The 23,833-nt window shown below is 39.3% G+C and overlaps 1 protein-coding gene and 1 long non-coding RNA gene across 2 annotated transcripts in view; one reads left to right on the forward strand and one right to left on the reverse strand.

The window, feature by feature from the left end:
- The window catches only part of LOC145434972 (uncharacterized), a 190,850-nt gene that overhangs the window by 64,743 nt on the left and 102,274 nt on the right, over positions 1 to 23,833 (forward strand). The window lies entirely within an intron of this gene.
- Positions 8,715 to 16,720, reverse strand: LOC145434961 (uncharacterized). The gene is made up of 4 exons (XM_080312201.1): positions 16,588 to 16,720; positions 13,358 to 13,471; positions 12,398 to 12,502; positions 8,715 to 10,018 (listed from the first exon to the last, which is right to left on the reverse strand). The coding sequence occupies exons 1-3, from the start codon at positions 16,690 to 16,692 to the stop codon at positions 12,419 to 12,421; spliced, it is 303 nt and encodes a 100-aa protein (XP_080168327.1). The 5' UTR covers positions 16,693 to 16,720; the 3' UTR covers positions 8,715 to 10,018; positions 12,398 to 12,418.

A 23,833-nucleotide genomic window follows, 5' to 3' on the forward strand; every position in this document is an offset into this window, starting at 1 on the left:
AGAATAGAGAAACGAATTGATAAGATGCAATACATTACCCTTTTGCAGATTGATATGATACAATTCGAGCCTGCACCAATGCGTGAGGACTATATAAACTACTATTTTCGAATTCAACTTCAATAAAACAAGAGGTTTGGTTAAGTTAAGAACACATAAAACAGAAATAGACATTTTGCTATTAAATTAGTTTACTTTACGACAACGTAGGCTGTTAAGCTTCGATCACTTCGTCTGCGATCAAGATATTTGTGGGAGAATAATGAAGGCTCAGTAAAACGCACGATCATTGAATGATTGGTCGCTCTCGCGGGTTACACCAGCGTTGCGCGAACAATCCGAACATATGCAAGATACAGTGATTTTTATCGGCACCGATTAGTCTACTTGATGACTTGAAATTGACTCGTGAATTTTGCTCCGAGTCACGAGTCGATCCACATTTCTGACAGGCCGAGTCAAGTCAAGTCATACGAAAAAGTGACTCGAGTCATCCCAACACTGCGTATAGGCACGTGGGAATTATGACCGCGATATAATTCTAAGTTAGGTTATATTTTCATGTAGCCTACCACCCATATCGACCCTTTAGGTATGAATACACACTCTTTTCGCTAAGAGTGAACATTCTGAACAATGATAACCAGTCGCATATTCAACGATGCAATGAAGCGATATTGTCTTCCACACCGGCTTAGGCAATAGCGCAAATAAAACTCTACGTTGCACACACTTGTACTTCCAACGTGCTAACTTACTCTAGTATATTTCTCTATATGTTGTAATTTCAAATTAATAAAATCCCTTGCTATAGCTGTATAAATATCCTCTCAATCACTTATTCAACATCACCTCAACCATCTGCAAACGGTAAATGATCTCAACGAGCGTTGCATGGCGATTTATACTTTTTCCTACCAAGTCTTCACACTTGGTTGAATGAAAAGGACATTTTCGCACTAACAGCTGGCTGGACGCATACGATCGCAGTTTCTAAGATTTGTCGATTTGTTGCTTTCATCCTGAGATAATCCGCCGACTTCGCAGTTTCTGCACATCATTAACTAAAATACTGCGAAGAGTGCGACCACTGCGTCGTATATTTTCACAATAATAGTTTCTTGTTGTCAGTGGTCAGCGAACTCTAGTTGTCTGGACACGCGAGGCGCGAAAACAATACTATATTCAAGGTCAAATTCCGTCAATGAGAATTGAATTGCATATATATTGTCAAATTTTAAACTAATCTCAGCCCACGTCTAGGGATGTACCGTCAGTACTGACGGAAGCGGTGTAGTATTAAGATTTACAGCCCGCAATTGATGTTTTACATCTTAGGGTGGGTCCGTTGTTATCAATTATTCAGTTGTGTATTGTTGTCTCGTCACCCCCGTCTGCTATAATATGGTCTAAAGCAGGGGTGGAAAACCTGCTGCCGTAGAATGAAATATGAGCGGCCGATTAGAACAACCGATTCGGATATCTGTTAAAATTGAACTACTATCCATCCACCACGAAAAATATTTGGTAATGAAAGCTCGCTGAGAAGTTACTGCCGCGTGCTAGCTATTGTGACGCATTTACATATGATCATTTTAAAAACCTGATATTTTTCTGATGGATATAGTAACTCTGCTGGCAACTCGCCAGATCTTGTCATCTCAACGACAATGAGGGAGCGGAATTTATGAAAATGTAACAAAGTTTCATGATAATCCCACTCTTCGAAAATGGGTGATGGCTGAAGAAGTGAATTGACCCAACGATCTAATGTAGATAGATTCCAAATCAGATAGTGCGGATTTGTTTGTGTGCAGCGTAGATTTTATCTGCGCAGAGCCGTGTCAGCACTGCGCAATTCCGCACTGAGGACATCAGAGGGAACATTGGTCATGAATGTGTATTCACACCTGTATATTCGGGGTGCTATGCGAGTGCGGAAATACACGTTATAGTCGCTAAGAATGCATATATGATAATCAGACTATTCATTACTACACAGTTCAGATTCCATTGAATTCTTACGCCATACCATAGCGTAAAAGAGATTTGACGTCCACAGCATTGTAAATCCACGATTCTGTCAGCTACACAAAATCGTGTGGGTTATAAATTCAAAATCATAATTTGGTAGGCGTTACAAAATTGATCAAATAAATCAGTATTGCTACTCATGTACCAGTAGATTTTATTGCCGTAAACTTTTACTGAATTAAAAGTAGACATTATTAACAAAAGGTCGGGCTCCTCATCGTTAACCTCGCTGCGATTGCAGTGTATGAAAAAAACCAGAATGAAGGTGAGCCGAGCCAAAAGCCGGCAGATATGACTCAAGTTGCGAACGCACGAAAAACGGGAGAGACTGATGGTGGAAAAGTGCGTGAAAGGAAATCGTCAGTAATTCGACTGAAGAAGACCTGACGATGAATTGATGTTACTGAACTTAATGTACGGGGTGCAACCCAGCTAGCACGCCCACTTGGTATCCAAGTGGAATTTAAGTGGTTAGGTGGGGTGGCAGAACGGAAGGAGTTAGTAACATGTGACCCACATCGAAAGCAAGCGGGATTTCCATCCATACCAATCCCAGGTAGATTGCAATATGTCTATCTTCTCATTGTACCTATCAATTTGAACTCGGGGGAGTTTTACCTGTTGAGTTTTTGTAATCAAAGCATCTTGAAACATGAGAAATCCACATATAGAGGAACATAGAAATTTTTCTAGGTATTATGCGATCCCTGTTGGTTCCTCGAACATTGAGCTTTAAAACCCCTACCGTGCTTTTCTTCGTCAATGTGATTTGAACTGTTTAGAATTGACCGTTTGTCACACCGAAGTGAACTTAAATTTCCGTTGCTAGAGTACTCAATTCCTCACGGCGTGTGATATAAATTTCTAGCGTAGAACCCATTACCTTTATCCCTTATCTGTATCTACTATTTTTACCTCAGGATTAATTTTACTCGTAGAATTTATGTGATCAAATAAAAGCGATGGATAATAAAAGCAGTGTACAACTCCGAAATGCATAGCTATTACCGCATGTCCGAAGCCCCTGGGCTAAGGCATATCCACTCGTTTAAGTAGTGCAAGCTTCACTTCAATACGTTATCGCGGCATTGAAGGAAAGCATTCAATATGCGACGTGTGCCGGTGAAAATGCCCAAACATAGACCTGCAGTGAAAGACACGATCGTATCATATGCAAAATGTCATAGCTGCTGACAATCAAGCCAAGCAAATTCCGTTCGAAGCCATAACTATCTAGCCCGGCATCCACTACGAAGACGGGTAAGTTGATTACGAATTGTATTTTAGTATGGCCGCTCACTCAATCTCTGATTTACATTCAAGCACAACTGGTTCTCATAATGATATATTAATCGCGAAAACATTATTACTTCAATTAATTTATGACGCTATTAAAACAGTGTAGTATATTTTCACCTGTGTACCGCCCCTGATATACGGGTGTGAATATACACCTATGTCACATGAAAGCAGAACTTACAACAGACGTATACAGCGGTATAAATCGAGTACGGAAGTTTAATTTAATTTTAACGTAGGATTTATGATCGCAATATAATTCTGAGTTCGTATATGTTTTCTTGTACCAGCTTTTTCAGGATTCGATTGTGAATACACACATTTTTTTTAAGAGTGAACAATGATACCCATCAGCATATTCAACGATACAATGAAGCTATATTTTATTCATCAACACCGTGCTTTGACAATAGCGTAAATAAAACTCCACGTTACACACGCCTATACTTTCAACATGCAAACTTGCTCTGGTATGCTTCTTTATATGCTGTGATACCATATTAATGAATATCTCTTGCGATAGCTGTATACAAATATCATACGTATCATCTGTGCAATGTTAGCTCAACCACCCGCAAACGGTAAATGATCTCAGCGTGTGTTGCAAGGCGATATATGCTCAATTGCTCATGCCTATCACTCGTTTTCAATTGGTTGAATGAAATGGACATTCTAGCACTAACAGCTGTCTGGACGCATACGACCGGACTATCAAAGATTTATCGATTGTGTTTGCTATCATCCTGAAATAGTCCGCAGACTTCGCAGTTTCTGCACATCATAAACTAAAATAGTGTGTTTCCACAATAATGGATTTTTGTTATCAGTGGTCAGCGAACTATTGTTGTCTGGACGCGCGAGAGGCGAAAAATAATAACATACTCACGGTCAAATTCAGTCAATGTGATTTGAATTGAATATATTATCGTCAAATTTTAAACTGCTCTCAGCACACGTGCTCAGATCTACCGTTATTACTAACGGAAGTGGTGTCTTATTAAAATTTAGCACCCGTAATTATTATGTTTACATCTGCCGGTGGGCCCGTTGTTATCAATTAATCAGTTGTGTATTGTTATGTCGTCACATCCCGTCTGCTATAATATGTTCAAAAGCTAACATGCTTATGACGCTGTTAGCATTGTGTGTCCTGGAATTCAATCAAAGGTACATTCAGCAAATCTGTAAGGAGATCACTGCTCACACATTCAACTCTCCATCCTGTTCAAAGGATCGGAGCAACCGACTTTCTCACCTCAATTGTTTATTGAGGTTGACCAACTTATGTAATCTCGCCAATACTTTTGACGCCTGTACAATATTATCAAATTATTGATTGGTTATATTTTCCTTATCCTCACTATATATAATCAAATACCAATTTTGCATTTTGATTTCTAATCCCGATTCTATATAGTGTAGCCCGCGAATGGATCAAGTTGTGGGCTGCGGCCCGAGAGCTAAAATGTTGAGACGGACTTTCAGCATTCCCGTGGCCACTTACTGGCCACGGATAATTTCGTGGCCGGCCACAGATATTCCATGGCCGGCCATGAAAAGTGCTATTCTGTGGCCGGCCATGGTGATTTTCATGGCCGGCCATGAAATTTCAGTATGGCCGGCCGTGAAATTTCCGTGGCCGGCCATGTCAAACTCATTCTCATGGCCGGCCATGACTAAATTTCATGGCCGGCCATAGCCAAATTTCATGGTCGGCTGAAATATATCAAGTTATTATCACTGTATGTGACCCAATCGTGGTCGAATGCATGATCAATTATGTTCTATTATGGGCGTACAGTAAATCGAACTAGGTGAGAGCGACATTTTAGCTCAGTTTATATGCATTTTCACCCGAAATACCAGAAGAATAGCGATACAATGAAAAGATGAGAAGAAGATCAAACGATCTGAGATCGTCTCTATATATCAATTAGAAACACAAAAAGTATGTAAAGAATGCATTAAAAAGGAGAATATCCGCTAAATGAAACAGGAAATAATGGTATAGAAAGATAGAGGCGATGAAGACATTATCAAAACTGGTAACTGATGGTAAGTGTTAATTTGTATCTTTTTTTTTATAGAAATAGACTAAATATTCGGCTGAAACTCGTCACAGCTAATCGTATGCAACTGCATAGAATTGGAAAAAACAATGTATACCAGATATCCGTCAGAAAATCTCTATAAGTTCCCCAAAAGCTGTGAGATTCACATGACATTCTGTGGCCGGCCACAGAACAGATAAGAGCTCGCTGTGGCCGGTGCTTCCCCCGTTCTAATATTGATTTTCAACCGTAAGATGTGCAATGTGCATTGTGCAGTTGCAGTTGCAATTGCAATCGATTGTATAGGTAGTTTTATTTTGTAAATATGCAAACCTACGATTAACAATATGATGATGATAAGGCCCTTCATTTTTCAACCATGTTTATCGTTTATGATGAGTCTGCGGTGCGAATAAGTAATACATATATATTTGATCATGCAGTTTAAGGATGTTTGTAGGGGCAATTTAAAATCTTTCGTGGATTGCCCTGATGAATTTATGAAGAATACAATACTGTACTGGGAATTTGTCTTAATTCACTGCCGATTTTCGATTTACGCTTAAGTAGACTCGACTATATACCTCCTTGAATGCATAATCTGTTCCATCGAGATACTGGATCGGTCAATATGCCGTCATTTTACCTGTTTTCTTGTTTTCAATACTAAATAGCGTAATGAAAGTACCCGAACGAAACAATTACGGAATCAAAGAACCAAGAATATGTGGAAAATACTGTTTCAAGTTCCAGAAAAGCTGTGAAATCCACATTACATTCTGTGGCCGGCCACAGAGCAGCTCGCTGTGGCCGGTGCTTCCTCCGATCTGATATGTCTTAGTTGCAAACAATTCCATAGTTTGTGATCTTTCGTATAGCTCAATTGCTGTGAATTGGATAATGCCACGCTGATGCAATCCTTCCTTTCTGTATCAGGTCTATGACGAGTCCGCGATATACGGCTATATACATATTTGATTATCGTACTGCTATACAATACATACGACGTTCGAGATCATCAGCATAAATGGAGCTTGCACTCATTTGCACGATGAGAGTTGTGTCGATGAATCTAAGAATATTTCTATGCTGTAGCAGCACGTGAACTTGACACACTGTAGATGTGCTGTAGATGTAGAATAAAGGCAACGATGTAGCCTAACTGTCCGGTAATACTGGTAAAATGTGTGGCTTTGTTCCCAGAAATTTGATTTTGGTCACGTTTCCGATCCTATATAATTTGTATGTATAATGTATATTGTATATCCAACTAGGTGCCAATCTTCCAGGTCGAAGCAAATAATGTACGAATGAGATGCATGTCGCAGTCACTAAAGATGCCGTGTATGCCAGAGGATACTTGATTACTTGGGTGCAAGGGTCGTTTTGTATCACATATGTCGTTGTTAGATCAAGCTGCTAACCGATGTGGTGGGCATAGGACGTAAATGTGCCTGCTATATAATTAAATTACTGTTATAATAATAGATAACTTCTGATACTTTTCGTCATCCAAAGCAGCATCATCGATCGATGCAACATCAAATGCAGCGCCATCGATCTATGAAAAAAATGTCCATGCCAAGCCCGCGAATTGACCAATAGGCATGATATATTTGTTGTTGATGAAGGGAACAATGTGCAATTCAGCGAACAATCTTGATGACACAGACAAGTCCCAATCGTTCATTATAATTCGACATTTGAATGCAGTGCAAATACTTATCGCCGTGTAAAGTGTATCAGATCTCTCGTGCCCCTGCTGGGTGTTTTCTGTGAAAAGCGTGTACTGGACACATTGCATTCATGCAACTACTTGTATATGAATTGTGAATGATTGTAATCATATCTTCAATTGCTTCAGATCTTGTGAAATTGGTAACCGAATAAACAAACTTTTTGTAGCAAAATATGACGGTTTCTTTATGTAGAAAACGAAAGAGGGGCAGGGAGTCAGATTATCTACGTTTGCATCACTAATGGGCGTGGGCTATGGAGATGCGAAGAAACTGCGAGGCTATCGAGTCTGCACCACGGTTTTATCTTTCCACGCAATCCCATTGTGTTGATCGCCTGGCATGAAATCTATGTGAACACCAGTTTTAATGTAAAGACGTTTGTCTGACCGAGCAATAATATGTACGCAGTACGCTCATACATTACTCTATCAAATATTTATCTAGATTCTAGAACGTTCAAGGAACGTAGCCTATGTTTCGGTGTTAGTTTACAACGCGTCCCAGAGTACTTTTTCAATAGTCAGTGGGAATTAAATTCATTTCTACAGCGAACAGAGAAGGTAACACGTGTAAAGCCGTGCAAATTTTGAACCCATCCCTAAACTACTCAATAAAGTGGTAATTTAACTTAGGTACGTGCGATAATATAGTGGAAGTCGTCTATACAAACCTTGCCACCAGCAAGTTCGTATTGCAAATGAAGAAGATCTACTTGACTATTCTCAAATTGGATGCATAGGGCGGATTTTGATCCAACTAGATGTGCCAAAATCACGAACTGGCCATGAACTCGTGGCCGGCCACGATGAATTCTTATGGCCGGCCATGAAATTCACTGTGGCCGGCCACGAGACAACGCATTTTCATGGCCGGCCACGAAATATTCGTGGCCGGCCAAAAAAATATCTGTGGCCAGTAAGTGGCCACGGGAAAGCTGAGACCCCTACTGAAAATGTTTACCCACCCCTGACACATAGCTGAAATTCGGTAATGAAGCGACAACATCATCGATTATATCATGATATTGTCCAATTGAACAGGACGATCGTCGAATTTAACAATCCGTATAACGTGTAATGATTGTGCCGTATGGTAAGATTTCACAGTGCAACGTTTACTGCAATGCGTTTTGCAACTTTGACTACTTCCGCGGCATGCGGCTTTCCAAGCTCGTTAATATAGCGACATATTGAAGATGAATATTCATGAATATCACAACTCGTCCGGTCGAACGACTTTTATTGTTTAGTTTCCATACCATATAGTTGCTCCATAAAACAGCAACCTACTATTTGACGCAGAGTTCTTAACATAAAACTATCCGTAGTTGAAAATCACAAGTCACCAGAAGCAGAACATGATAAAATATGTTAAAAATGGGCATGCAGGGCACCACATTAACAAGAAATACACTGTAAGCTTAAACGCGTGCATTTATGCACCTAAAAAACACACAATATTCGAATTTTTTTTTAGATGCCACATTGTGTGGTAGCGATGTATGTCATAATATTGTGTGGTCTGAAGTGGCATGTCCGTACCTATCGCTGCAGAGCTCGAAATTATGTACCTGAAAAACCTCCACATGCTCTTATCGAAAAAATATTTTATTTCAAAAGAATCGGTTGTAGAATGTGCAATAAAAGAAACAGTGTAAGTTGCCATTAAATATGACAATACAAATTGAAAACATAACAATCTTTTGACACAGTAAGACAGGATTTTATACAGTAATAACAGAGCTTCTTGGAGTTACAGAACTTCAATACACAATTGAATAGTATATGTTCATATTTAAATGAACTAAAATATTTTCGGATGACACTCGTCAGATGTAATCGTCAGCAACTAGTGGAGAATTGGAAAGAACATTGTATATCAACAATCGTATCTAAAAATATGCCCTCACCAGCATGAAATTTCGAGAGAGTCAGCGTTCAATGCACTATTCCCATGCAGGTGGTACACGAACTCCTTCTGTTGACAGAGTTTCGGCTGGTGCATTTTGATAAGATATAAAATACACCAGCCGAAACTCTGTCAACAGGAGTTCGTGTACCAGCTGGGAATAGGGGATTGAATGCTTTCTCTTTGTGATACAATTGTTGATATACAATGTTCTTTCCAATTCTCTACTAGATTTGCTGGCGAGTGTCGACCGAAAATATTCGGGTTCATTTCAATATTATTATACTATTCAACAGTATTAACAGTATAAAAGAACTGGATTCGGAACGAAAGCAAGTTGTATGTACAGTAATGTCGTCAATAAATATTGTTTCTCACATATTGACTAGTTTCATGATCAAATGATTGATTGAATTGCCAAAAATCCGTAGTAAACCAATTTTGGCTTAACAGTATGTTATTTTGGAACAGCCCTAATATACAGTGCCACTAACAACGAAAAGTTTACTAATTGAAAGCATAGCAAAAGTCTAGCCACAAAAAAGACAAATTATTTTGCAAATGCAAAAAATAACAAAATCCACTATGTACAGGTACATTCTATACCAAACGAAAGCAGTACTCACAGCACAAGTACTTGAAGCAAGGGAGATTAATTAACCTACATTTTTTCAATCGATTGCTGGGCATTTTGATATTTTTTCCAAGAATGACAAACTTGTTCGACTGAAATCGCCAATTTTTATCACCAAGAAGGACACATTGAATAAATGACATTATTTGAAAGACCTTGGGATAACTAAGATCTCATGAGTAGTAGCATGCTACGAGATCAATTATCATCTCAAACGGTCTTCTTTGGTTTTCGGATCTGTGCTTGATGGTGATGCCATTGGCCGCCATCCACGATTGTTCATCTCCATTCTCATGACGTGCAATCAAAAGATGAGGAGTCAACTTTGAAGTCGGTAAATCGACTGTATGTGCCTGGAATTAAAACAACATGTTAGCTTTTAATTCTTTTGCTAAATATTCACGTGCATATCCAGAGCACATGACCAGCTTCAGCTAGAAATGCTTATAGGAGACTTCTCATCAGGGATGTAATGACTCGAGTAATGACTTTCTCATGACTCGAGTCATTTTCTCAAAACACAAAATTGACTCGATTCAACACAATCTGTGTATTGACTCGACTTGAGTCGTTACGCATGACTCGAAGGAAGTCATATGACTCGAAACTCAGATGGCCAAGAAAGACATTTCATCGTAATTTCGAAGAATACTAAAATAACCACACTATTGGCATTTCTTCTATTGGTGCTGGCACTTTAAAATGCTACCAGAAACTACTAAAAAGTAAGGAAAATTAGTGTATTATAAATGCGAACCATTCGATATCAACAAACAGTCATAAAAAGTGGGTTTAACAGGACTTCAACTGGAAACTTGAGCAGTAAACACGATGACTTGGACTCGAGTCATAACTAGAGTCCGACCGATATTGGATTTGGAGCCGATACCGATATCTAACATCTTCACCGATATATTCAGCCGATATTCAAATAAGGAGAATCTACCTCAAAAGGCGCATTTTCAAAACTTCAGAGCATTTATTTGAACAACTTTACAGCCACTGTCATACTTGACCATGAAATAGACTAGAAAGGATGCATCTGGGCCCTTTGAAAGTGTAATCTATACGAAATATAGCAACATTCTCAGTCTAGCGGTCAAGAATTATAGTTCACCGACTTCCTACCCTCATGTTGTGACGTCACGAAAATAGCCGATATTTTTTCAGCTCCAATGGCCGAAACCGATAATTCTTTCAAAGCGAAACATCGACTCGATATTATCGGCGAACCGATAATCGGTAGGGCTCTAGTCATAACACCATGAATCGGACTCGAACCTCTACTTGTTGACTTGGACTTGACTGGGTGGTGAATTGAAAATGACTCGACTTGACTCGAGTCAATCCTATAAAAAGCGAGATTGAGTTGTGACTCGGAGCCGTGCGACTTGGATACCACACTGCTTCTCATACTAAAGATTTAAGTGTAGTTGAATCGGCGAATAGTTTAAAGGGGCACTGCACTCTAAAAATCATGTCGTCTCAAATTGAAGGGCGAAACGAGAAATTTTTTTAGGCCGCAGCCATTTTCTTCAGAACGCCACCGTAAAGAAGCTGCAATTTATTGAATTTTCCTCATCAGAATCATGCTCCATCAACAGCAGTCACGCAGAAATCGAACTTTATATCGTTGTCAGCCGATGTTATTATGAAGGAAATATGTCGTACACGTAAAGGTGGCTTAGATACCGCGTTCAACGGAAGATGTTCAGTCAGGAGATTTATGTCAAAATCGGGCCTAGTGTATTCTTTTTTTGGGGACATAGGGCGTGTACGACATATTTCCTTCATAGCATCGGCTGACAACTATATAAAGTTCGATTTCTGCGTGACTGCTAGAGTATGATTCCCCTGTGGAAAATTCAATAAATTGCAGCTCCATTACGGTGGCGTTCATAAGAAAATGGCTGCGGCCTGAAAAATTTTCTCGTTTCGCCCTTGAATTGGAGACCACATAGTTTTTAGAGTGCAGTGCACCGTTAACAAGCTTAGCTCCAAAGGGCAAATTGATTATAAGTTGTTATGATTCGATTATAAATTGAAGCATTAATTGATGCGCCAATTGTGTTCAGATGCATAAATTTCTCTACATCATCAGAATTTTAAGGGGTACCAATGAACCTCGGACCTCGTTCGATCATAACTTGTTAGCTGCTTAATCTTAGAGGGGCACTGCGCTATAAAAAGGTTGTGGTCTCAAATCAACTCGCAGGCTGACATTGTCTTCAGAAAGCCACCGTAATAGTGCTGCAATTAAATTAGGGCTAACATACGACCTCCTTTAGGAGGATTTGTCCTCCTTTTTCAGGTTTTTGAAATTGTCGTCCTAGGACGCCCAAATGTCTTCCTTTTTGGCAACTCCAGTACTGTTAGTGTGAAAATCCTCCTTTCCCGATTCCAAAATATGATAAACATAAATTAAATGAATTTTAGATAAGACCCGTTACGCACGAGCCTCGAGCTTCCGCCTTTTTAGTGCGTTGACTTCACCATCGCATATTTTCGCAACGGGTTAAGAATCGATGACGCGCAGCCACGTCAGTTGGTCTTAATACGAAATTTTGCAGCTCCATTGCGTCGAGCGCAGTGTTTAGCATAGCATAATATACCTTCGTTTTGGGACGGTTCAAGAATTTCGATCATATATAAGGATTCTATTTTATAGAACTTCTATGTAGGCCTATATCTAAACTGAAGCAGATCCATACCAGACAGGTAGCAGATCTTACCTGACAAGGACATATCGCACTCTAACCATGGTTCGACTTTATTTCCTTGTCTGTGAGAGCCTTCTGCAGTTCGAGCAGGATAAGAATTTCATCGTCTTCATTTCCCTGCAAACAATTAGAATCATAATAGGCAGGTGAAAAACTAACAAGAACCATAATAGACAGACGAGGAGCATTCCTGCAATTCAAAAGTTTCCATTCTAGCCATCACATTCCATTTCAGATAAAGGCAAGTTTGGGCATTAGCGCTGTACGCAAGTTGTGGAATTACTGATTAGATGCGCGCTATCTAGTTTGCTATCATCTGAAGGCTACTAATTCTTGTCTGCTTTATACACTCGTATCCCCTAGGTGTCACTTGTCAGTGTTTGATTTGTTATTAATACTGCACATTGTGCAGTACACGGGGTTGAATTACGTTGTCAAAAATTGATGCAGCACGAGATTCTCGATGGCGCAAATTCTTAATTTATTCGATTAGTTTAAACGACAACATTCTATGCTGATTTCCTTATTAGATGTACAAATTCGACCTCATCGTTAGAAACGTAGATTTCATCGCGCGCTCTGAGAAACACCATCTCCTATCCTATCCTTCGCGATTTGACGAACAAATACACCTTCTACAAATTAAAGTGCATTATTTGTATCAATGAGGGCCGCAAGCCGCGTTCGAAATATTTCAGCGGGGAATCGCGTCGCGTAGCATTGTGCGATATGCGTGCACAGACGAATATCGCTAATTGGTCGCGGCCCCGGCCACGCGTAACACCGATAATACGACTTGTTGAATTGCAACTGCATATTAGAGTCAGAATGGGGTTTCAAAAGATCGTTGTTTTGCGTTTCAAAAAGAGGGATTTCGACATCCCCTGGCTACGCTTCTGCCGCCACCCCATGCAAAAATAAAAGTCGGCGCCTATGACTGTAGCACTGTTAATTATCTAACATAATACCAACCTCTTGATCAGTCTGCTCTCCAAAAACTTTATCAAGAATGAGAAGCATTTCCATGTACTTCTCATGCATTTCTTCAACACTTCTATCAACAAGCAGTTGAAACTCATGTCTGATCTATTGGGAATAACAACGCGTTACTCAGAGCTGTTAGTCATGAATATGCATATCACTTAAACAGGTTAGTTAGAGTGAGTAAATTCATCCATATTATTTATTTTAAAATACATAGTTATTCACTAACTTATCTTGATATGAACATAATTAGATTTTCTTTATTTAATCATCACAATTGAATTATTTTTAGCACATGGTATCACGAAAGCTCATCAATCTAATTCTAACCCAATTAGTTGAATGTTTCCATATTCTTTCAATTCTGATCATATTCATAGTTCTTCTGAAAATGCCTAATTGACTATGGTATTTGGTAGTGAGCTAATAAAAATATCCGTCTCGTGCAACATCACGTCCAACTTTTCAGCTATGTTGCACAGACGCTAACCCAGAGGTCTCAAACACGCGGCCCGCCAGAGTATTTCATGCGGCCCGCGACGACATTTCAGATTTTCATTAATTTTACAACATATAAGTGCCACATATATATATTTTCAAGTTGCAAAGGGAAAATTCCCTCTTTAATTGCTCCGATAGCCTAAAACTATTCATCCAACTTCACTATCCGCGACCATGCAGTAGAGATTCTCTATTTCGCCACATTTCCAATTCATTATGATAAACCCTGACCCTTCGACGATAGTCGTTTACAGCACTATGCTTAGACGATTCGTGACTGAAATTTTTGAGTTGAACTTGGACACGACCTTTATTAGAATTACTCAGACTCGGGCTGACTCGATGGCCAAATGAAAATGACCGGAGTGAACTCGGATGGACTCGGAAAGCCGTGAATTGGTTAGAACCATGAACGCAACAAACTATTCGCGTGTCATGGAAACAGTAACCGATCAGAAGGTCGCAGCTTGGCATTTCGCTAACTAAGCAAGTAGTTATGCAACCAATGGCAATCTGTTAGTTACATCTTGGGTCGCTAGACCATGTTATTAATGCCACTTAAAGGTACCTAGTATACCGGAGTGGTACGCTCCAACGATGTATCGATGTTGTTCTGCGTTCTACGACCATGACACATTCACTAGTATATTTATATTGTAATTTTTCTGCTCCAATAGTCGAAGGTATTTGACCGTGAGCTTAATAACCCGCTTATCAAATAGCCCATTCCAAATCCTGGATTGGGCTACACTGCTAAACCCCAAATGCTGTGATAGCAGATCAATCTCTATTATCAATCTGTTAAATTCAAAATATTCATAGTAGCTGCAAAATTATACCATGATAGCTTTTACGATAACACTATATATTTGTCCGCTCACATGGCGTCTATATCTAATAATTAATATATATCATATACAACAACAATCTATTCAAATAGTTATAAATGTGATAATTTTTTTCATACCAGGCCTAAATTGATACAAGAGTAAATCCCATTTTTATGATGAGAGTTCAATGTCGTCTGTTGGATTGGCCCGATTTCAATAGGACAATTTCATCCCGTCAAATACGGCCTACTTTAAAAGACATGGATTACCCCTGTTCATGGTGCGGCCCGCGGCGTCGTCAAAACTGGAAAATTGGCCCGCGAACACATTTGAGTTTGAGACCTCTGCGCTAACCAATCTCATGCTCGTTCCTATGAACTAAGCTTGAATTTGACTGGATTCCCTTGTCATTCATAATTTCTGTCAATTTTCAAGTTTTTGCAAATTGAGTAATTCTAATTGTAATCTAATTTGGAAAAAACTGCACTTTAATTCTAATCCAGGGGTGTCAAACTCAAATTGCGTCGCGGGCCGGATTCAAGCCTTCAAATCGGTCGCGGGCCGGACCAGTCAACTGATTCCAAAATGTTACCTAGTCCTCTTGCTTTTCACCTGAATGCCTTAAGAGCATATTTAGATAATACACGGATCACAGGGTTTTTAAAATAGCAAGTCGAAATATCTTTATTCGCGAGCAATGGAATTGGCGAAAGTACGATGATTGTCCGGTTGAATACAGCTAAGAACCGCTAAAACCGTGGTTCCCAACCTTTTTTAAGACACACCCCCTTTATGATGGGGAAAAATTTCGCGCTCCCCTATCGTCATATCACAAAATCCAACGGGGATGCTAGCAACCCCAACACATTGTTTGATGGCATGGAAGGTTGATGAGAGAATTCGAAAATATGAAAATCGGTCTATATATAGAGAAACGCGTGAATTGGAGGCAAATCGCGCATAGGGCGAAAATTTTTTCAGTTGACCGCTTCTTCGCGCCCCCCTTCAGATGCTTTCACCCCCCAAGGGGGGCGCCACTGCGCTAAAACAATCGCGTTAACGACGATATAAGTAGGCACGTTCAGTGATCCCTTTGATTTAGTCGTAATCTGGCATTAGTCCTGCATATGCGTTATAAGGAATACAAGATATTTAATTGGAAACGCCAACGTTGGAATTTGGTTTATTATTAAACCGCGAGCTGGGTTTCTCTTAGGTCTGGGAATCTATTGGATCGAAAGTGATATAGCACTGCGACCATAGATATTTCAATTATATATTTGTACAACTAATATATTTTCCATGCAAACTGCATATAAAGGTTCCGCATTGGCGTTTTCGCTTCTGTGAATAACTACTTTTTGGTCCACTTCTCCATAACTTGGTGTGTACTTTGTGCCTTCTTGAAATCGGGTATCAATTTCACCGTTTTGGTAATGGTAACAAGTGAAACCACAACGCCGTAGTCAGGTTCTTACTGGTTATACTAGGGCCTATGAACATGGAAGTATTTCCTGCAAAAAATCTCAACATTTGTTACAAATGTGCTGGAAAATAGAAGAATATTTCAATCTACTAAAAATTGCTTCACGGGCCGGATGAAATTATCTGGCGGGCCGGATGTGGCCCGCGGGCCGTATGTTTGACACCCCTGTTCTAATCTAATTAAATTTGGAAAAGCTGAAAATCTACTCGTTGTCCAAGCCTGGTACAGTGTACACTGTACACATGTTGTGTAATAGGAAAACAGTGTATATTAATGCAATAGGAAGATACATAGGCAATATAATTGCTTAATTTGCCGAGGCACACAAACAATTTCATTTTACTGATTTTCGAGATTATGACTGCAAATTGAAGTCATCTGTAAGGAACGAAAGAACTCACCAGTCTAATATCTTGCAGCATTGGAAAGCTCTTCAAAATTTCAGCAACGCCACCAAATTCTAGCACCTTCAACTGATTACGTCTGTTGTGATGAGTGTACTTCATGAGAGTGATGACATTCAGCCAATTGGCGCCAGGTCTGTTGAACTCTGTTTCCAACTGCACCCTGGCATCTTCAATCAATCGTTATATTAGGGTGACCTTTTGAATAACATGAAACTTATAAATTATAAAAAAAAAAGAATAACAATCATCCCAATCACCTGATGAGCCTGGACACAAAGCATGCGCTCTCCATGAAGACGTACCAGATGCCTTTGTCTTTTGTCTGAGATTCCTCAACTTTTGCGACAGTTTTTTCGAGAAGTAATACTGAAAAGCATTTGATCATGAATGCACTTTAATATATTGAATTCGGATAGGATTCGGGCAGTAGGTCATAGCAAAACAAGTCCAGTGTCTTCATATTTTTGTGTCTCCTTTTACAATGGCTACAGAGATCTTCATATTTTGAATACACTATGCTACAGATCCTGCATGACATGATAACACTCGGATGTTGTCTGTGACAATAAATGTGTAGACAGCAAATCGGTAGTTCCGATAAAAGGGCACAACCAACACTTTCCATTAGACATTCTACCAAACCATATTAAGTAATTGAAACAGGTCAAGTGCAAAGAAAGATGTACATATCTTCATCTGCAAATGAGGTTTCATCACTAGGTCTATATATATTCAGATGAAATTATTGAACAGCATTAGCTCCCATTTTCATGGTCCGCTCTTAAGGCGCATCAAGCTGCTAGATCGAAAATAGGTAATCTATATCTACTCATACCGCTGGGCGCTGGTGCTGTATTTGAAACTCGATAACATGAACATAACATTATTTACAGATGATGTTGAAAAGTTACATAAACGAATTACCTTGCAGTAAATCAATGTGCTCCCTCTCCATTCCGTTTTGAACTAAAAACATCTCCATTCCCTCGCTATATGCTATTTAGATTCACGTAAGAAAGACCGACATATTCACGGTATATCTCACTCACTCTGGTCCTGCGTGGCAACGATCGATTGTCTCAGGATTGCGTCATACAGTCACGTGACTCAGTAAGTCATGCGTAAAGAAGAGACAGTTCATCAATGATAAAATACAAAGGGTACTACTAATAACTGAATGATTGCTATACTGTTGGCAATGACAGCGGTACCCGATACGAGTAAAATGTTCAACGTCGGGGTGTTTCATACATATTTGTATGACAAATTTCTTCAGTAAGTTCGGTAGGGAAATAATATGATCAACCTTTTATTTTATCGCAATCTCTTAGTATGTTGATCTGATAATTTGTTTATAATAAACTGAAATGAGTAACAAGCGATTAACTATAAGGATTAACGTGACTATCGTAGGTATGTAAAGTCAGATCAGAGCAAACCTCAAGACAGCGAGTCGTCAGTCAGGTATTGGTACAGCACGACCATAATATCTGATCACCAACCTATTTGCTTGAAGCCCGGTACCACTGTCGGTTATAATCTTGGTTATTTATAACTGTAATAATATTGTTAATTAAACACTGCAGCCTGAAGAAAAATCTATAGCTTAGGACATACCGATCAAATCACATTTTGCGAGGCTTTTCGACGTGTGTCAATATTACCGCGCTTTAGGCTGCCTGGGATGATGTATCACGTCAATAGTAACCTCGTGAAGTTTCAGAGTGAAGATTAGCAAGCGACCTCAGAAACTCCCTCTCAATTGATATCCGGTATGAATGTTTGACACCACAGGAAATTTGTCCGGAATTACTATACTGATATGCATGTGAGCTCATAGACACATCATATGAGCATTAACGCACATCTTATGACATTCACTGATGATGTGTGGACGTGCACACAACATGGCGGATTCTCGATGTCAGATCTCAGCCGATAATATGTGTCAGCCAAATATTGTATATACCTATGCACAATGTTGTGTCTCATTCAACGCTGTGAATTTACAGTGTAGTAAATAATTCAGCGATGAAAACACATAACTCATTACAGAGTGCGGACGAAGTCGCTGTGTCCAAAATCAGGCCGGCCACACAATGAACAATCTGTTTTATGCTCTGTGACTTCCTTCGAGACTGTCTGGTGTCTTGGAGGATTCAGTTTTGTGGCTGAGAGGGACTTCATCAGGTCACAATATGTAAGTGTAAATGAATGGTGCTGGTAAATGCGACACTGTGCAATAGTTGTAACATGACAGTTCCATGCAAAATGGAGCTATGATATCTGAATAGAGATATGATATTAATGACACGTGAAATACACCGCAGTTAATGAGGAATACATTTATTGTTCGAACGACTTCGAGACATTAAAATTAATTTGACAGTTAGAATCCTTCCCATTTAGCTATGCACAACAGCTCAGCTACTATTTCGGAAGGTAACTGACATTTTTAGTGAGTCTTACTTTTGTTAATTGGCCAAACGAATTAGTAAATTATTAGTGACCAACACATATTTCAATAACGGCAGGATATCCATAGAATGCAGTGGGCAACCTTAAAGCAATAAATCTGTGTTTGGAGTTTTCAATTTAAAATAATTTTAACACATTTATTGCAGCCATTATCCCTTGTTGACAGAAGATGTGTCTTCTTAAGCAACCTTTCTAGAGGAAGAATGTTTCACATATTTCGTGATCAAATTGTTTTATGGCGTAATGGCCTAGCCTTTGATATCTTGAATTAGTATTTTGACGTAATTCCATGTTGGATATATCGAAACCATGCTGCTTAGTTTCGGCGCGGCTTCCCATTTGTGATTTTTAAAATTCATGTACGAAATTCCTTACCGCATATGCCACATTTATATTCATGGACAGCGAAATGAATCAGCATAGGCCTATGTCATTTCAAACTTTTGTTGTAATGAAATTCATTGCTACATATTTCACATTTATATTCTTCGATGCTAATGTTGATTGTTCGGTGAATATTCCTATCCGCATTCCAACCAAATTCTTTTGCACAGATTTCGCATGCTAATTTTTTGATATCGATATGAATAAGTCGATATTTGCAATATATTTGTTGCTGGAAATGGCTTTGAAAAGGCTATCTTCCATATGAAATCGATACTGATTGAGATTGGCGTGGATATCGTGGCGAAATTTTAGCCGGTAAGCCTACTTGTTACGAAACACCATCCCTCGTGATTCCCATTTTAATTATTGGACGGCCGAATGAATAAGTAGGAGTCTTTTTCCATTGTCTTGGTTACGAAACTTCTGCGTGGCATTGATACTGTTTTATGTCACTGTGACTATTCAAGTGCGTATCTAAACCGCTTTTCCGCCAAAACTCTATCCCGCAAACATGACATATATAATATTTCAGGCCAGTGTGGATTTTCATGTGATTCCTCATATCTGCATTTCTAATAAATTCCTTGGCACAGATTTCGCAGGAGAAGTTTTTGATACCGAGGTGAACAAGAAGATGCTGTTTAAAACGGTATTGGTCGAGGAAGCTCAAGTTACAAACATCACATCGATACGGTTGTTCCCCACTGTGGACATATACGTGCAACTTTAGCTGGTACTTCGTTCGATACTCCTTCCCGCATATTTCACATTTATATTCCTTCACATCCGAATGAATAAGGCAGTGCCTTTTCAAGTTACAGCGTGCATGAAACTCCTTACTGCATATTTCGCAGCGATATTTTTTGACGTCGTCGTGAATCGCTGAATGACTTCTCAAAAGCCTCTTCTTGTGAAATTCTTTTCCGCACACCTCACACGCATTTTTTCTATCAGTCCTCCGAAGTTTCTTCCGCTTTTTCACATCCGCATCACCGGTATTATTCTTCCTCCATCCACCACGAGAATTCTCTCCTGTATACCTACGGCTCTGTGCAGTCTTCATATCGTATGACACGATCGATTTTGATAGCGATCCTTTAAATACTCTGATTCGGGATACCAACAATATCTCGCAATTTTATATATTATGGCAAAGTTATCATATAATTGTGACAATTCTGAAAAAAGGCATAATGTTGCTAATCACATGTAAAAGATGTAAAACACACCAAGTATTTTTGGCAAGATTCAAGTCCCTGAACTGTAATTATCTTTTACTCTTGTAGCCTACTCTCATGCTGTATCAGCGATGTTGCAGTGTCCCGCATTAGAATCAACTAAAAAGGTCATGAAGGCACATGGATATCGGATATATCCTATTATTATCGACCAGTAACAACAACAACAACAACTGCTATCCTATTTAAATAGCTTTCTGCCGGTACAGAACTTCAATGGAGAAGGGAATGGCATATATTCATATTGAAATGAACCTGCATATTTTCGGCTGACACTCGTCAGGGATAATCGTCAGCAAGTATAGTAGAGATTGGAAAGAACAATGTGTTATGTATGTTATGATACGATTGCTGATATACAATGTTCTTTCCAATTCTCTACTAGTTTCTTACGATTACCCTTGACGAGTATCAGCCTGAAATATTCGGGATCTTAGGGCAAGTGCGCACGTATGATCTATGATCGCGATATAATTCTTAGTTACGTTACGTTTTCGTGTACAGCTACCAGCCTTTCCTGCCTTGCGATGTGACTCGACATTCTTTTCGCTGAGAATTAATAATGATACGCCGACGCTCATTCAACGATGTAATAAAGCGATATTATCATCAACACCCTGCTTCGACAATGGCGTATTAAAACTCAACGCTACATACGCTTACGTTCCACACGCTTGTACTTTCAACGTTCTATTATCCATAATATACTACTATGTGTGCTGCGGTATGATATTAATAAAATTCTTTGCGGTATCTGTAAATAAATATCATTATATTCATCTGCGCAATATTGCCTCAACTATCCGCAAACGGTAAATGATCTCACCGAGTGTTGTAATGCGATTTATACTTTTGCCTATCAATTGTTCGCAGTTGGTTGAATGCAATAGACATTTTCGCACCAACAGCTGGCTGAAGAAATATAAGGAAGCATATCGCAGCTCCAAAGATTTGTCGATGCTCTCTCTCTCTCTTCATCTTGAGATAATCCACCGACTTCACAGTTTATGCACGCCATAAAAGATAGTGCGAATATCATAAAGTTACCTTATCCGGGAGAATGTGTCTTATCAACACCGTTATTCGCCTGTTCGCCTTGAATCAAAATCCTTAATCTCGGAGACATGATCAGCAAAAACTATAAGGATGCACTAAATCAGTGGTTCTTAACCTTTTTTTAACCAGCGCCCCCTTTAAAAAATTGCCTGGGTCTGGCGCCCCCCTATTTTAAGGAGTGTAGTAAAAAACAAGGGGTAAGCGGTCGAATTCCGGTTCACTATTAGACCACTCGACGAGTTAACGGTATAATTGTATGTGCTACTTTCGGGATCAAATCCAAGTTGTTATAGCTCTTAACTTGAACAAAATGAACAGGAATGGGGGTAACAACACTAAGCAGTATCATCCTTTGTGATAAAATGAAGAAATAATCTGAGGATTTAATTTGTAGCTCTCAAATGCAGGTATATTTAGTCATATATTTTGGCCAAAAAGCTTTAAAACATCTTCAATGTACAAAGTGCATCACTCTCAAAAGTTGCACAGTAGCCTACAGTGCCTTTTCGATATCGACACGCAGTGCGCTGCGGGATACAAGATCTAGTTCAAAAATTTTGCGGAAAATAATCCGAGCTATCAGTATAAGTATCAGTTTAGTAATCGCGATTTAAAAACACCACAAAATAGCGATACAATGAAAAGATAGGAAGGTGTCGAAATGACTTGGAGTAGCTAGCGTGAGTGTTTTAACGATGAATTAGCAATCCAAAATTACGTCAAATTCATTTTACATGAATTAAAGTAAACCACTGCATTCATGGAAATATCGTCGGTGGATATTGCGCGATTAGCGGAACGAAAAACGCTTTGATTTAACGGATTTTTTCGAATGTTAGTTTGCAATGAGAACTCATGGATATATAGAGCTGTGGTTCTACAATATTATCACATGTCCTTACTGCATCATCTACTGCGAGACCATTTTTCCTCAGCGTCCCCCACACCGCCCCCTGATCCCAGCGCCCGCCATTTCGCCCCTGAGTGTTTCCCCCCGTCAAAATCCAAATCGTCCCCGGGGGCTCTGGGGACAAGGTTGAGAACCACTGGTCTAAATTCAAAACCTAAACCTTCTCTTAATTTCGGTTTTCTGCTTTATTTTTTTTGGCATGTCCGTTAATCCTTTATGGGTGATAGATATGATGAGTCATATAGTAATCGCGAGCACTGATTGCCATGTTTTACGAATTATGGATTTGGAGACATATCAAGTCACAAATTGAAACACATAGGCTCCCGTATATAATGCGTAATGTTGGCTGTGGCAATGTCAACAAAGAAGGTTCGAACTAAACTATATGGTAATAGTGATTTCTTCTGACTTCAATAGCTACTGATACTTTGCCACATGCCTTTATTTTGAATCTGGATTACGCATGCCGGATACGTAGAAAACGTAATCGTGGCATATTAATGAACACTGAACAGGCTTCAATTCAAAGTTCATTTCCTGTTCATTTAATACAGTCTATGGTTTTAGTCATTCAAATGCACGTTTTATGTTTTGAATTACAAACAACCTTTCGCGGGCCGCACAAAATAGCTTCGCGGACCGCGTTTGGACCGCGGGCCGCACTTTGCCCAGGTCTGCTGTAAATCATAGTTACCTGTGGTGTTTTATCGCTATTAGGAGGTATTTGAGAGTCAAAAGGTAGATTTTTCAGTGATATGCATGTTGCTTTAATTTTGTAAGTTTCGGCGGAAATCTAAACGTGATTTTATCCCAACATTTGAGTTGATATATTATATTTTACTCTTGTACGTGGCGACGAGTACACAACGAGTACACAACATAACAAGTTGAGAATTTTGAGTTTTGAGCGTATGTCTCATCCCATGGTCGTGTGCTATTTGGCCCACCGGGTGGGGACCGATGACACGTTCAAGCAACAAATTTTAAACGTTTATAAATATCTTTTTAAAAGGTGGATATCCATGTAAATGCCCGCGATAGTTAGAGCTTGTATCATACTGTTGAGACAGCAAAAGATCCGCTATTCTCGGCTGAAGATGTGCGGGCCAGAGATCATTTTTCAATTTTTGATCCATGGGTACCACATCTCCTCTACGTGCCGAAGTAT

This window comes from Botryllus schlosseri, chromosome 3 (genome assembly GCF_051294905.1).
Source record: "Botryllus schlosseri isolate E-star chromosome 3, Bs_hap1, whole genome shotgun sequence".
NCBI lineage: Eukaryota > Metazoa > Chordata > Ascidiacea > Stolidobranchia > Styelidae > Botryllus > Botryllus schlosseri.